The following is a 15311-nucleotide window of genomic DNA, read 5'->3' as shown; positions in this document are numbered from 1 at the left end:
AGCAATAAGCTTTTATTATATGCACAGGCACGAGTATCAGACCTGGGAAGAAAAAATATGACCAGATTGATAAAAAACCTGTGTTCATCTTAAAAGTGTCAAAAACCAAAAAAAATGTAAATAATGACCCCCTTTAAAAATATACTTTAAGTTAATAGTATATTTTTAAAGGGGGTCATTATTTACATTTTTTTTTTTGGTTTTTATGAACACAGTTTTTTTTATCAATCTGGTCATATTTTTTCTTCCCAGGTCCGATACTCGTGCCTGTGATTATATGCTGATGACTCAGGTATCCTTGTATCTGGTAAAATAAATCTGAGGAAATTCTTTCTTATAGCATGAGTCTTATAAGATTGCTTAATTGACTATAAATTGTCTTTGCATCTTGGCAAGACAGAGTCTATTCTTTTTGGTTTAAGTTTCAACTTAAACTTGGCCTAGCCTCCAGGTCACATGTTATGGTACTGCTATAAAGTACACATCTTTTGTTAAGTATTTAGGTGCAAATCTGGATCAATTCTTTTGGCGTCGCCCTTTGATGCTTTGCATCAATGCTTTTCTTGTTGTACTTTTGAATCCTTAAATTGCACCGCGTGTGAGTAGTATGTCTTGAAGTTTTACTGAAGAAATATTCCTTACAGAGCATCTTTATGGAGAATTATATAACGGTTGATATTTAAGTTAAATTTAGAAGTATCATATTGAGAATCTACTAAGTAGAGGATCTAACGGTCGGGGTTTATTCGAACGTCAATTACTCGTATACTTCTAACAGAGAAAATAGATTCTTTATCATTAAATATGGTTTAAGTTCACACTTTATGGGCATCAGATAAAGGAAGTGTAATATTTCTTCTTGTGAATTAACAGACGTATTATTGATACTGTTTGCAATTTGAAATGAGCATTTTGTCCATACAAATAAGGTGGAATTTCGTATGGTCAGACTAATACAAAATATGATGTATTATTATAGATAGATCTTGTTCTGTTGTGGTCATTTAGTCACACATTTTAACAAGACATTCAGTATTTTATAGTCAGTCATTTGACAGTTTGTCCTACCTATTTGTAAGCTTTTACTTATATTTCTATTTAGAATATAATAATCGAAAGTGACAGCCCTGCTCTATTTCCGGCTGCTTTGCACTCTTTCCAAACTGTCAGTAATGAATAGTTATTCCCAAAATAGGAATTTATACTGCCTAGAAAAGTAGAGAAATGATATTTGATATTGAATCAATGACAATACCACGACAGTGTAATAAAAGAAAACCAATGATGCAAAATGTCAAATGAATGAAGCTACGACCCTATAGAAGAGGTAATATCTCTCGAATTTTAACACGTGGTTTAGTCTAACCAATCAATTCAACGGTGTTCACGTCATAGGAAGCAGTTGTTTAACGATTTCATAGTTGTTCAAATAAAAGCAAAGGTACATGTACATTTAAAATCATTTTTTAATAGCGAGATTGATGTGATTTCATTCGACAACGTAATTTATTCCAATCCCCATCTGGTAGAACGTCTTTGACCATGTATAAAAATTCATCAGTATCGCTCAATATTTTTAACAGCAGTCAACCTCAATGAATGTATTTAACAAATCAAAATGGTTTTATGCGTGTTTGTTTCATGCAATGATATTTAGCCACGATCTTCACTTCCTTCCATCCATCTTCGTTTTTAACTTCTAAAGAAGAGATTTTCCATTTTTTTAAATTGTCAGTCCTTTTCGATTACCGTAAAGATTGTTTGTTTTGTTGGGTTTTTTTTTCAAGCAGGTGCCTGTTTTTTTTGTTGTTTTTTTCAATTTGTTATCATTTTACAATTTACAGATTCATAATACCATCAGTTAAATTGAATTTTTATTAGAAGAGATATTAAACAAGATGTAAATGACATTATTAGAGTTAACTTATACACCTATATACCAACATCAAAACATTTGGTTCCCCTGCCCTTATTGTTGTGGATGCCAATCCCGTCAGGGACTTTATATTCTTTCCAGTTAGAAAGCTTTTTGGCTAGTTCGAAAGATCGATCGTTGTACTCCTATTCCTGGCTTTACCTAAAATAATGCACGAATTGGGCACCTTAGAGTCTCAAGTAAAGCTAGAAAGACGCCATATGATCTTAACAGTGTTTTCTTGGCTGGCTTAAAATCCAACAAAACAAGCAAACAAATCATGACAGTTCAAGACAGAAGATATTCACTATAATCATACACCATAATTATGTCTAAACCCAACAATTAAGCGCTTTGCACTCTCTCAATTGCGGTTTATTTTTTTGCACTCTCTCTCTCTCTCTCTCTCTTCACTTTCTAGTCCGCTTGTGAGTTTGTATATTATAAGTAATCATGGTCATTGCCCAGAGTAGTTTTGGTTTAAGTTAGGCACACACTTTATCCACCACATCCCTCTCTCTTATAAAAAATGATTACCAAAATTTAATTATATTTAGCCGTGATCTTCTTTGTCTTTATCTCTAATTTCACATCCAGATTTCTGGCTGCCACCGGCAATCTTGTTAATTTTGCTTTAAGCTGAATTGAGTTAAAACGACCACAAGATGAAGAGATTAATTTGTAAAACTTTCTAATTGTTTCTGAAAGCAATGGAGTAATTGAAATAATTTCCATTTGTTGATCTTAGTGTTGTTATATTCCACCGGTCCTTCGGATCATTGATTCTAATAATTGAAGTGTTTTTATGTTATTTAGAAAATGCAAATATGCTATTTAATAATCGATTATGAGCATGTAAGATATTCAACATCTAGAGAATGTCACATTGAGTGTGAAATGATTTGTCATAAAAATAGTAAAATGAAACCAAAATGATATTTGACTTCCACACTAAGTATCTAAAATATCTTTAACACAATGGTGAATTATTTCAGTATAAACATTTTGTATAAACATGTGAGATATTTATTCACAGTATTTGCACAATATTTCATACCTTACATTGTTTCTTAAGTCAGATTACCGATGTGCATATTTGAAAATATAGATATTAATGTGTCGGTAATGATTCAAGTAATAAAATGTAACTTGAGTATCGTTGATGCTCAGACACGTTCGAGGTACATTATCGGTTGTAATTGATACTTTTAGTTTGTAGATCACAGATTTTACCAACCTTGGTAAATGTAATTTATATTTTACATGTCAGGTAAAACAACGTAACTATATCTTGAGTTACAGAATACGTCTTTTGTTATTAATGGATTTTTATAAAGAGAAAGAAAAATGAAAGTAATTATTTTGTTGGCATTTTCAGTACTTACATTAGTTTCTACTTACATCGGATAAAAGCAGGATCATTAAAATCTTATAAACGAATGTCTTTTTGAATGTCCATTTACATTCATCCTATAACATATTGCTGTATTGTAGACTATACAAATCACATTGGCAACCGTTAGGAGAATAGTTATATGCAAGTCCGGGGGGTCATTACATTAATGGTAGCCACAAACAGTTTAACACGCGCGAAGAGCAAACTTATGATTGCTGTCTATGAGGTTCACATGTTGTTTTTGAAATTGTTATGGTGGCAATTCAACCCAACTACCATATATGATGCGTGTATATGAAGATATGGATGTCCTGAAACATTTAGAAATACGCAAAAAATCTCCTTCATCGGAATTTGAATAATGTGTATGAAAGTGTTTATACAAGTTTGAATTTAACCCTCAACTTGCTGGAGCAGAACAGATCAGCCTTTATCACCAGTAAAGAGTCAGATCAATTACACATTGTGTAGTCTGGCAAGGTCCTTTTCTTTTTTGTAACTCAGCTTGTGTATTTTGATATTAAAAAGCACTTAAATGATGAACGGACTGTTCCATATTAAAATGCAATAGGTTAATGGATAAAAGCATGCAGTAAATTTCCGCTATTATATCAAAGTACAAATTTGTACAATTGTAGTATTCGCATGAAGCGGTTTGCCACTTAATCAACATTAAAACTTTCACTTTCTTTTAAGATTTCATTTTTTTTTAAATTATAATTAATCATTTAGAAAATTAAATCCGAGTTCTGCTTTTAAAGTTTACTTCTCTGTGGACTACAGTAAAATAGTTGTACAGGAACATTAATTAAGATAAAGTTTTTTCAAAGTTAAGGTATTAGCACCCTAATGCATTACCTCCGCTTTGAAGAGTATTCAAATAGGCTAGAATTACTGTTAACTACATTGAAAATGAGGGCCATGGGTTCAATCCCCAGAAGGGTCAACTTTTTTTTTCTTTCTTTTTTTCTTTTAACATTATTTATGTATCTCTCATGTCCCATATGGAAAGAAAAAAGTGTTTAATTTTGAATTTTTAATTTATATAGGTATTTATTGGCTAAATTATGCTAAATCTAGTAATAAATATGGTACCTGATATTTTCAAAGTGTAATATAATCAAAACTAGACGGTAAAAGTATTTCAAATTTTACAAGATCAACCAATATACTTTTTAAAAAATTTAGGGAAACTTTGAAAACAGGCACTCATTTGGGTAAATTTTAAGAATTTTTTTAATTCGGCTCCCTAAGTAGAAAAATGGTCAGACATGTGGTAAAAATGGGTGGGGTAGGGTAACATTTTTATACAGATTTCATAAATTTTAAGTAGAAACCATAATTTTGCTTATGTGGATTGTTAGCTGAATGGTACTTTTTGTTTCTTACCAAAAATTCATGGGAAAACATTTTCCATTAGAATGTTATTGCAGATTATTTAAAGGTTCCTCATTTATAAAAAAAAGCCCTCATAACATCCTAGCTTGAGTTCAGAAAAGTGGCCATAACTTGATTTCCGTACGGTAAATTTTGTTTAAATTTTGCATACAGGTGTACTTTAAGGTATACATCTGACCTATGATGTCAATTCTTTAGTTCCTGATAGTGCCCATTAGGGTCCTAATACCTTAAAGATGAAAACTTGCCAGAAACTCTAACATAAAAAATATTTTGGATTTTGCGGTGATCTTGCGTGTTTCTGTTTCACATCAGTGTTTTGTCAATTGAATATCCAGAAACTACAGATTCAGACAAATTTGCTGATGGCTGATATATACCAGTAACTACTATAATGGGTAGTAAACTAGGCTGCTGAATTGCAGCACTGCTACTAACGTGGTTTACTACTTTTTTCTAAAACATTTCGAAACATTAAAAAAATCTTGGTTGCAATGTTAATATTAATTCCTGCTCTTTAAAGCTGTGTTTTATTGTATCTAAGCAACCTGTCTTTCTATTGAACGAGATTTATTTTCTATCTTCAGAAAATCTAAGTGTAAGCCTGTTAATCATTTCTGTTTTCAGTTTAATAGACAAAACTACGACTAATTTGTTCGCAAATAGCAGTATACATGCACATTTACATAACACAAGCATTACAAATTGTTTATAAACACGTACAGCTATATTTCAACATTTGTATTTATTTGTTTTAAAAAGAAAAAGTCATGTACTTATTTGTTTTAAAAAGAAAAAGTCATTAATATGACTCGACATTAAAATTTAATATGAAACGCATTTAGTGATAAATGGCATTTCACCGTATTAACGTCAACAGAGACTTTGATTTGGAAAATTTATATGATTTATGATATATATCAGTGTAGACATTGTGTGGTAATAGATATGAAATAGCGTGACAACATCTCGTATATTCATTTTTCTTATCTACAGGGAGAAATCGCATATACATATTACTAATGAGATATGCAAGCGATAAAATGCATACTCACTGTACATAAAGAGATCTTTTTTTAACATAGAAATAACGACGTCCTTGCAATTACATCATGTAAATGTATTTACCGTCATATAATGTAAACGTATTTGCAGTCACATGATGTCCAACTTACTGTGTGCTCTCACGTGAAGTTACATGATTTCAAAGTGTTCAGTGTCACAACATTTTAACCAGTAACATCATAAAATGCATACCGTTATGTTCACGTGTTTGTCGTCGCATCATTAAAAAATGTTTGCAGTCATAGAAATGAGCTGAAGTTATTCAATGTTTGAAATAATCGACTCTTGTTTACAATTTCACATTATTTATTTTTTATTTTCATTCATTTCTTTTTTAATTTTCTAGTCATTCTGGATCATTGCTTTCAGAATAGATAGTGTTTGAGATTAACTAATGCTTAAATTGATGCTAGGGGCAAAACAGTTTGTGCACAATGCATGACAAAAAATATGATAAAAAGAGATCAACAAGGAAAGCAAGTGCTCAACGAACGCAACCCCAACACGATCCAGCAGCAAGAATCAGTGGCAAGGAGCTCAGGCGGATCCCAAACAAAAACTTGGCAAGCCTCTGTAATACTAAACCAGCAATGTTCACATGTTTATATTAATTTTCACTGCTTTGAAAGGAGCTGTCCTGTCTTTTGCCAGAATTTTAGTAGATCTAATGGAAGACAATATTTGTGATGTACGGTACCAAAATATATCTTTACTGAAACTCATCTCGATACAAACATTGCTCGGAACTAGACAAGCTTTTGAGATGTGACATTCTCGGTCCAGATATGTGCGGTATCTCGTGCAAGTAATACACGTTGTGTCGGCGTTATTCACTATATAATTATGTGATGTTCTGTATATTTCAACGTAAAAAATATGAAGAAAATAATAAAAAAGAAACTTTTTAAGGTTTGGCATATTATATTCTTGTTCAAAAGATATCATACAAAACCTATTAAATAACCTTAGAAGAGTTAATGAATTTATGCAATACTTTCAATTGTGTTAAGATTAAGTTATATCTCAATTTAATGAAATGTGTCTAAAAATGGAATTTGGGAAAATAAATATTATACGCAACAACCTATATACGAACGTATTACGAACTTTGTAATGTGTTATTGTGATTTTTTTATAGAAATAATAAGTAATCATAATGAATATGTTCATATTGCAGTTGATTACATAACAATATAACAGCCTAAACATGCAATAAAATAATCATGACAGATGATATGAATGATGGTCTATAAGTAAATATGCATCACAAGACATATGAGTCTACAACTGTTCTGTTGTCTGTTATAACACCGTAGAAATATACAAGTATAGTTGCTTTGCATCATTAATGTTAAATGTGAACTGCCTATATCACATTTCTTGCTCTGCTGTCATTGAAAACAAGTCTTCGTTGTAAAGTATTGCGCAGAGGAAGCAAATGAAAATTACGATACAATTCTTCATTAGTCAAGTGATTGCGACCTCGTTTCTTACAACAGTAACACAAATATCGGCACTTGAGATATTTCCGGAATTTCCGGCTGCTGACACTGTACAGGAGGAAATTGACCGCGAAATTGAAATAATAAATAATCTGGAAGACATGTTGAGCATGATAGAGGACTATGTCACCAGAATTAACTAATCGCTTGACGATTATATAAAATCGTATCCCATGGCTGGGTACGTTTGTCACAAGTAGCACGGCAGAAACTAGAATAAATGTACGTGTAATATGATACTGTGCTTTTGTAAGAACATCCAAATTTGTAAAATCAGTTTGTTGAACTCTGTCTCGAAGATAGTTATGTCTCAATTGAAACCGCTTCATGGAAATAATAACAAGTATGTTCAAAACGAAAATAATAGCAAAAGGTATGACAAAAGTTATTGCTGTGTCGGCGTAAATCGAAATTGAAATAAATCTCAACATGAACGGTTTGAACTGAAGTCGGCAATTGTCGCCGCCGATTTCCGCCGTAAAGAAAAGGTGTGAATACAAAAGCACTCCAAATAGAGTTAAAGCACCGGTTACAACTCTTGCACGTTTCTTTGTACACCAATCTGGGACGTGTAATGAGTGACAAACGACGATGTATCTGAAAATAAAAGTAAAAGAAATTAGAGGACCGTGAAACATTACGATATATCAAACATATTGTATCAAAAGAAGTGTGTACATGGACGAATCAAATTAGACTATATCAAGGCATGTAACGAACGCCTTAAAAGATTAATTCCTCTTTCCTGTTATAATAAGAAAAGATAAATTTAGGTCAGTAAAATAAGTATTTTTTCACCAGAAATGCTTTATAAATGTAATACTCAAAAGGAAGACGAATTCAGTTGAGTAAAATAAGTAAATTTTTCACACAATTTTAAGGATAACTGAATGCCCAGGTATATTAAAATATACTGCAGCATTGATCAAACATTGCACTTGCTCGCCATATTGGTGGTTTTGTTTTTGGTAATAAAAATTGAAAATGTAGCACTAGGTAAGTCATTTTCTTAACAAATTCTTGGTCTAGATATTAATACATTGCATGACTTAGTCGGCAAGATATTATTATACACCTTAAGACGTAACATATATAAATTGTGTATATACATGTTTAGTTTCATAATCAGCAGACAGAAAAAATACTGCATCAACTGTAGTGACAGATACAGCGTTTGACAATTTTATTCATCATTTAAGAAAGACGGATGTAGAACACAATTTAAAATCAATCTCTTATTCGTCTTCGTTGCGACTTTATAGAACTCTTATGGATTTGCACATTTTAAATATTTCTTTGTCGTGTGGAGATAAATACCTTATTCATCCTGGCATTATCAGTCAGATTCAAACATTGAGCTGTCTTATTTAAACTCAAACATTGTTTCTTTTGTGTGTCTTAAGCAAGGTCTTAGTCATCCAGTTTTAAATACACTGTTGTGTCTTTATGAAGCTCTTACTGGCGATATCTAAATTTGTGTTTTCTCCTTTGATTGATAAAATGAAGATCTTAACACAAATTTTAATTCTTATTCGCCGTTTCTTATTTCAAAAACTTATATTGACCTTATCTTTATTAGGATCTAATGCATCTCTGTTTTGTCGTGCTTGAACACTCAGTTACGCTCTTATTCGTCTGGCCTAGAAGCAAGCTGTAATTTGTCTCGGGTCTTAATTACATTGTTATTTGTCAAGTCTAGATTAAAGTCATATTTGCTGTAAGTTTTTTTCTCTTTTTCTCTGAACTTAACCTAGATCTTTATTGTTGGGTAGTGATCATTATAAAGTTGCATTAAAGAAATATAAAAATAAGTTTATTACATACACACAGTCCCTGTGACCAGTTGTACGTTAATAAAAATATGTATAAAAATTAATATGACATTTTAAAGAGTAGAAAGTTCATTAAGCTTTGTACCAAATGCTACTTTACATGAGAATCTAAAGCTATTGAGTCTTACACATTGAGATTGTATATAAAAAAAACTTGCAATCTAATGTCCCAATCTCTGTCCGTTATATGTTGTTTGTATATATTACGTATATAGATATTTGTGCACTAGATTATTTTTGAGGCAGTTTCGTTTGGTTTTACTAGTCTTTTGTTTTATTGTGTTACTTATAATGTAAAACACATTATTTCTTTTTCTGAATATTAAACCTAAATACTTATACTGTGATACATAAAGCGTAATTGCTTTTGGCTAACAAAGTTTCCTGTAAATATTTTTAAGAAACAACATGGTTATGCCTTCCATAAAAACGCTATACATTGTAAATTGAAAAAAGAATTTACGTCTATAAACATAACAACATTTGATTCAGTTGGTTAGAACAGCTGATATATTGTGGGGTAAAACCGAGGTCTTCTAGAAAATTAGTGTCGGCAATTGCGATTTTTCTCAGTGGTTAATGACCCTATGAGGAACCTCCGTATTGACTTTATTGAGATAGAACAAAGAAAATTATGTTCTCTCATAAAAAAGAAAAACTTTTTAGCGTGTTTGTTATTATTTCTCATGTTTATATCTAAACCAAAATGGATAAATTGCTCGTTATCAACTTCACCTCTGTTCTTTAAAAGAAATTCTAAATACATGTATTTCTAGACTTCATAATCTATATTCTTGACTTTTTATTGTGTACTTTTGAATCCTTAAATTGCATCGCGTGTGAGTAGTATGTCTTGAAATTTTATTGAAGAAATATCCCTTACAGAGCACCAATATGGAGAATTATATAACGGTTGATATTTAAGTTAAATTTAGAAGTATCCTATTGAGAATCTACTAAGTATTTAGGATCTAACTGTCGGGGTTTGTTCGAACTTCAATTATTTGTATACTTCTAACAGAAAAAATAGATTCTTTATCATTAAATATGGTTTAAGTATACACTTTAGGGGCATCAGATAAAGGAAGTGAAATATTTCTTCATGAGAATTAATGATACTGTTTGCTATTTGAAATGAGCATTTCGTCCAAACAAATAAGGTGGAAGAAAACGTCTATATATTAGTATAGTCAGAATAAAATACAAAATATGTTGTATTAATATATATAGATCTTGTTCTGTTGTGGTCATTTAATCACACATTATAACAAGCCATTCAGTATTTTATAGTTATTTGATAAGTTTCCTGTTTGTAAGTTATTTCTTATAATTTTATCTAGCATATAATAATCGAAAGTGACAGCTCTGTTATTTCCTGCTGATTTGCACTTTCCAAACTGTCTGTAATGAATAGTTATCCCCAAAATAGAATTCCTGCTGCCGAAAAAAGGATATTGATATTGATATTGATATTGACCCAAAGATTTATAGCAAGGTGGTGCAATACAAGAAAAGCATTGATGCGAAGTATCGGATGGCACCGAGAAGTAATTATGGAATTATGTTGAACAAAGCTAGAGTTAGAAGAGGTGCGTCTCCAGCGAATATTTAACATTTTAATCAGTCTAATCAACACGGGAAACAGATGTTTAACGATTTCGATTTTCTTTTTCTTCTTTTTTTTTCAGTTAAAAATATTCTTCATTTGATTTTTAATCATATTGCGCAACTTGTACTCAAGCCAATATTACATTATTTTAGTTCTGAAAAAGTGCACAGTCAAGTAATTACAAAATTAAACTAATTAAGAAATCGTTCCATACAGACCAATCTTCGATTAAAGCTTAAGTATGCCGAACCTTAGTGAATATGTTAGTGAAATCAAAATCATTTTAAGCGGCATTATGTGTCTTTTATTAGTATCAGAAGAAATATCAAACAAGAAAATGACAGATTCAGTAAAGGAGTACACTTACACAATTATTTAAGTATGTCATGAAGGTTCAATAACTTTTTTTTAAATTTCTTTGGCAGATAAAATACCGAACATGTCAATCCTCATAGCAAAATCAATATAATTTTATTCTTATAAGATCTTTTGTGACAACAAATCGTATCCAATTTCATGTAGACTTGCAGTTTTGTACTTTGCAAAATGTCAAGTGCGGTTAATTTCAATTATATTAATGTAAGCGCAGTTCAACAAACTAAAATATATCACTTTCTATTCTACTTCCTGAAAGTATCAGATTGAGTTTTTATGTATAATAAGTAGTGATGTTCCGATTGTCGCAAGTCACTGATAATCAGTTACTGTTATGTAAAACGACAATAATCGATTCACAAAAAAATGTTCCGCGACGTCGTCGAAAATGTTTAAAGTATCAAAACGAATTAATTCTGGCGGTAATTTTCTTTTAGGAACACCTTGCCGATCGCAAAAAAATTATCTCAGAGACAATTTTGAGTTGAATAGGATCAATACGTGATGTAAACAATAGTAATATATTATGTGATGTGAATGTTATTATTTGACATCCATTGGAAAATTAAATTAAATCTATTTCGTAAAATAATAACTAAGTAGGGTTAAAACTGTGATGAAAAGTGCTAAATAAAGTTCATGTTACAAAATAAAATCAAGTTCCTTGGGAAAAAATGTTTCTACCCTATTTCTTTTTAACGCGACTTTAATCGGAAAGTTATCGATTATGTCCCATCCGATTGAACCGATGATCGATTGGGACAAATTTCATCCGATTTCCATCACTAATAATAAGGGCCACAAGTATTGCTATAACGTTTGATTTCTGGATTTAATGACATACACTATAAGAGAGACGAACCTTTCCCTACCAAAATTCAATTATATTTAGCTACGATCTTCAATATCTTCTATCGGGAGAAGACTTCTTTCCCAGCGGCCCCTTGAAATATTGTTAATTTTCTAGTAAGTTGAATTAAGTTAAAACGACCACTGGAAGAATAAAGTAATTTATATTTAAATGTATTTATAAGCGTAGGAGTAGTTTAAATTCAAAAGTTGTTGATGTCAGTGTTCTGATTCCTTTGGGATCATTGATTGTTATAATTTTAGTATTTTAGACGGTGCTACAGAGCGTGAGAGATGCTGAACTTTTCATAATAGCCTCTCATGAACAGATTCCATTAAACTATGTATGCGACTTTTATATATTTTCATCAAAAAATGGTTCAACTTTATGGTTTATGGCCAATAATCAACATTTTTGGCAATTTTTACAAGACGCCAACAATAAAAAATGTTTTATAAAAGTAATATCATTGGACCTTTAGATTAATAAATTATGTCTTTTTTATCATAATTTAATTAAGTAATGCATCATAAGCTTTACAATTTTTATTTATGTTCAACATTTTTATCACAAAACTAAGAATGTTTACACCAATGAAACAGAAGACATTCTGTAGTTGTATTAAGCATAGAATGAAAATATTGCTTCATTACAGAGTAACGGAAAGAATTGACAGAAAAAGGAAACATTTTCTTGTATTTTCCAGACATTTTATCACCACAGAGACAATTTACAATAAAAGTTTTATGTCATTACAAAATTAGGGGGCTATATTCGTTAGTAGTAAGGAATGAATTCTATCAGAACATTTGTAGATTGCGTGTATATAGACCATTATCAATGCATTGGTGAATTATGCCACCGTACACATTTATATTTTTCTTCACAACATTTGCATACTACTCGTATACTTAAAATTTTCCTTAGTTTTTATTATTTTCTACAACATTTGGTGAAATATTTTATGTTCAATGTTTAAGAAAACATTGGTAGATAATATTAACACGTAATTTGTAAATTATTTCATCATAAAATTTTGTAAAAGGTTTTTTATCATTATTGTTGATTGTTTCATAATCATTAAAGCTTTATCGCAGCGTTGTTAGCTTATTTTATTGCAAATGTTCTTTAACAAATTTTGAATTTTGTTGTCCCAGCAAAAGTAGAGCATTTTGAACATTGTAACTATTCAATATAATTTTAACACAGAAATGGTTGGATATTTCATGGTATATGTCTTAGTTCAATTGAATCGCGACAATGATAAATTGTAAATTTGTTTTGTAACAATTATTTTTTTACAGCATTGATAAATCATTTCATTATAACTGATTGAGATAAATTGAATACAAAATCAAATATTTCCATCGTGAAAGAAATTTATTATCACAAAATATAGTTGACCGATTTTTTTTCTTCAAAATACCATAGCTCAAGGAGATGATTTAATTACATTTTCACAAAAATAATATAAAAAGATAATTATTTTTTTACCTGTCAGCCATTATCAGAACAACGTACCATACTGATAGAAAACTACAAACGTACGTTACATAGACCATGACATGGCACCACACTGAACTGTGTCCATACACTACACCAATACGACCACCTCCTAACCAACTTAGTATCAAGGACGCAAGAAATCCAGTATCAGATAAACTTAATGCTTGAATATAAACGCTTGAATTCTGTTTGCCGAAACTTGTGAACGCAAACACTCGGAAAGACAGCATGTTACCAAAGATTCCAAATATACAAATTACTGGTATTCCGTAAGTATACAATCCTTTGGTAAACTGTTCGAGAGTATCCGAGAGCTCGGGCATTGTGGTGTTTGTATCATTCATGATGCGGTCATTCAGGTATTGAAGGCACGAGTAATCCATGGAAACACAAGAAACTTCACATCTCCCTTCAGTAATCATCATACATTTTGGAATAAATCAAATGGAAATTTTCAGCAGACTATTAGTCGGAGCAAGCATATTTGCTTAAATGAGCATATTCACGCACAAAAATAAGCAGTTTTTATTTATCAACTTTTTCTTCGTTGTAGCAATGTATTGTTGATTGTTTTACTTTTCTACATCGTTAAACACATTTGCTTCAATGAGCGTATTCACGCACAAAAATAAAAATAAATACATTATCAACTGTTTCTTTAATGTAGCAATGTATTGTTGACTTTTCACTTTTTTACATCGAAAAATCGTAACAATTTTGCATTAATTTCATTCAAATATACATATAACTGATATCACTTGTATTAAAACAATACACTAGCATCTCCTACGATGGGAACATTAGGCTTTATTTCTGTCGACAGTAGCAGACGTGAGACATCAATACATGGTAATTGTTACTCCCCGTGTATTTATACTCGACCAGTTTACTCAGATACAGTCTTTGGATACAGAAGTCAGACATTGTCGTCTGCTGGTGATATTGATCTAGATGAGTGTTTTATTGTTGTATAAGCTAGACGCGAATTAAGCACTTAATGATTTAATACACTCAACATCAAATTAGATTAATCAGCTAAGTCGTGATCTTGTATATCTTTACATAATTCTAGAAAATTAAACTCTGATGCTGAACATTTTAACATTGCATGATTTAATAAATCTGGTCTAAACATCTACCTTTTTATATTGTGTCTTATTTTTAATGGGGCTTTGACCGTTTAGCATTAAAGTTTTTGTTCTATTATTTTCATAGAGCTTGTTTTCAAAATGTACAAATACCTGTTCTATTATTATAATAAAATAAATAAAAACAGAATCACTAAAGAAAGCCCAACACAGAAAATTTGAAAATGTTGCAAGCTCGGTTTGATTGAGCCGGTTCGTGGACGGTAGTGGTATTTGCAAGCTATTGTCCACGTCCCCTAGCACCGGCTTAAGCAGAATTCAACATTTAAACATGAAATTGATAAAATATTGAAAACTTGTTATTATAGTGTACATGTACATGTCAGTCCGTTATTATCGTAACACGCGAAATAAAAAATTCCAAATGCATATTCTGTTATTATCACAATGTAAATATATGCTTCAAACGGGTTTTTTGTACAAACACATATTTGCTTCTTTATTATCCAAGCAAAATTCACAAGTTCTGCTATTTTCGTATAACTAGTTAAACAAACATTTGCAAAAGCGTTTATATTTACACTTTTTTACCCCTACTGTTGCTAATGATACGTGCCGTTAACCGATATTTTTTATCTAGCATTCGTTTGAAATCATGTTTACGATGGAATAAAATTATTTTCGCAGGAAAGAAAAAAACAGGCTTTTGAATACCTGTAGTTATAACATATATATTTTGTCTGTTAGTCTGGCAGATAATTGAGAAACGCTGAGA

The 15311-nt window shown here is 31.0% G+C and overlaps 1 protein-coding gene across 1 annotated transcript; it reads right to left on the bottom strand.

Annotated features, from left to right (window-relative positions):
• Positions 1–6694: 6694 nt before the first annotated feature.
• Positions 6695–14958, bottom strand: LOC132722048 (mu-type opioid receptor-like). Its single transcript, XM_060706450.1, has 2 exons — positions 13437–14958; positions 6695–7873 (listed from the first exon to the last, which is right to left on the bottom strand). The coding sequence occupies exons 1-2, from the start codon at positions 13871–13873 to the stop codon at positions 7141–7143; spliced, it is 1170 nt and encodes a 389-aa protein (XP_060562433.1). The 5' UTR covers positions 13874–14958; the 3' UTR covers positions 6695–7140.
• Between the last annotated feature and the right edge of the window lie 353 nt (positions 14959–15311).

This window comes from Ruditapes philippinarum, unplaced genomic scaffold (genome assembly GCF_026571515.1).
Source record: "Ruditapes philippinarum isolate M1 unplaced genomic scaffold, ASM2657151v2 ctg853_1_1_1_1, whole genome shotgun sequence".
Classification (NCBI taxonomy): Eukaryota; Metazoa; Mollusca; class Bivalvia; order Venerida; family Veneridae; genus Ruditapes; species Ruditapes philippinarum.
This window is presented reverse-complemented; position numbering and strand designations above follow the sequence as displayed.

Bases quoted from the DNA above. Each gene is read 5' to 3' on its own strand.
- LOC132722048 (XM_060706450.1), bottom strand. From the start codon at position 13,873: ATGATGATTACTGAAGGGAGATGTGAAGTTTCTTGTGTTTCCATGGAT. The intron at 7,874-13,436 runs GTAAAAAAATAA...TTTTATTTTCAG, and splicing joins GTTCTGATAATGGCTGACAG to ATACATCGTCGTTTGTCACT.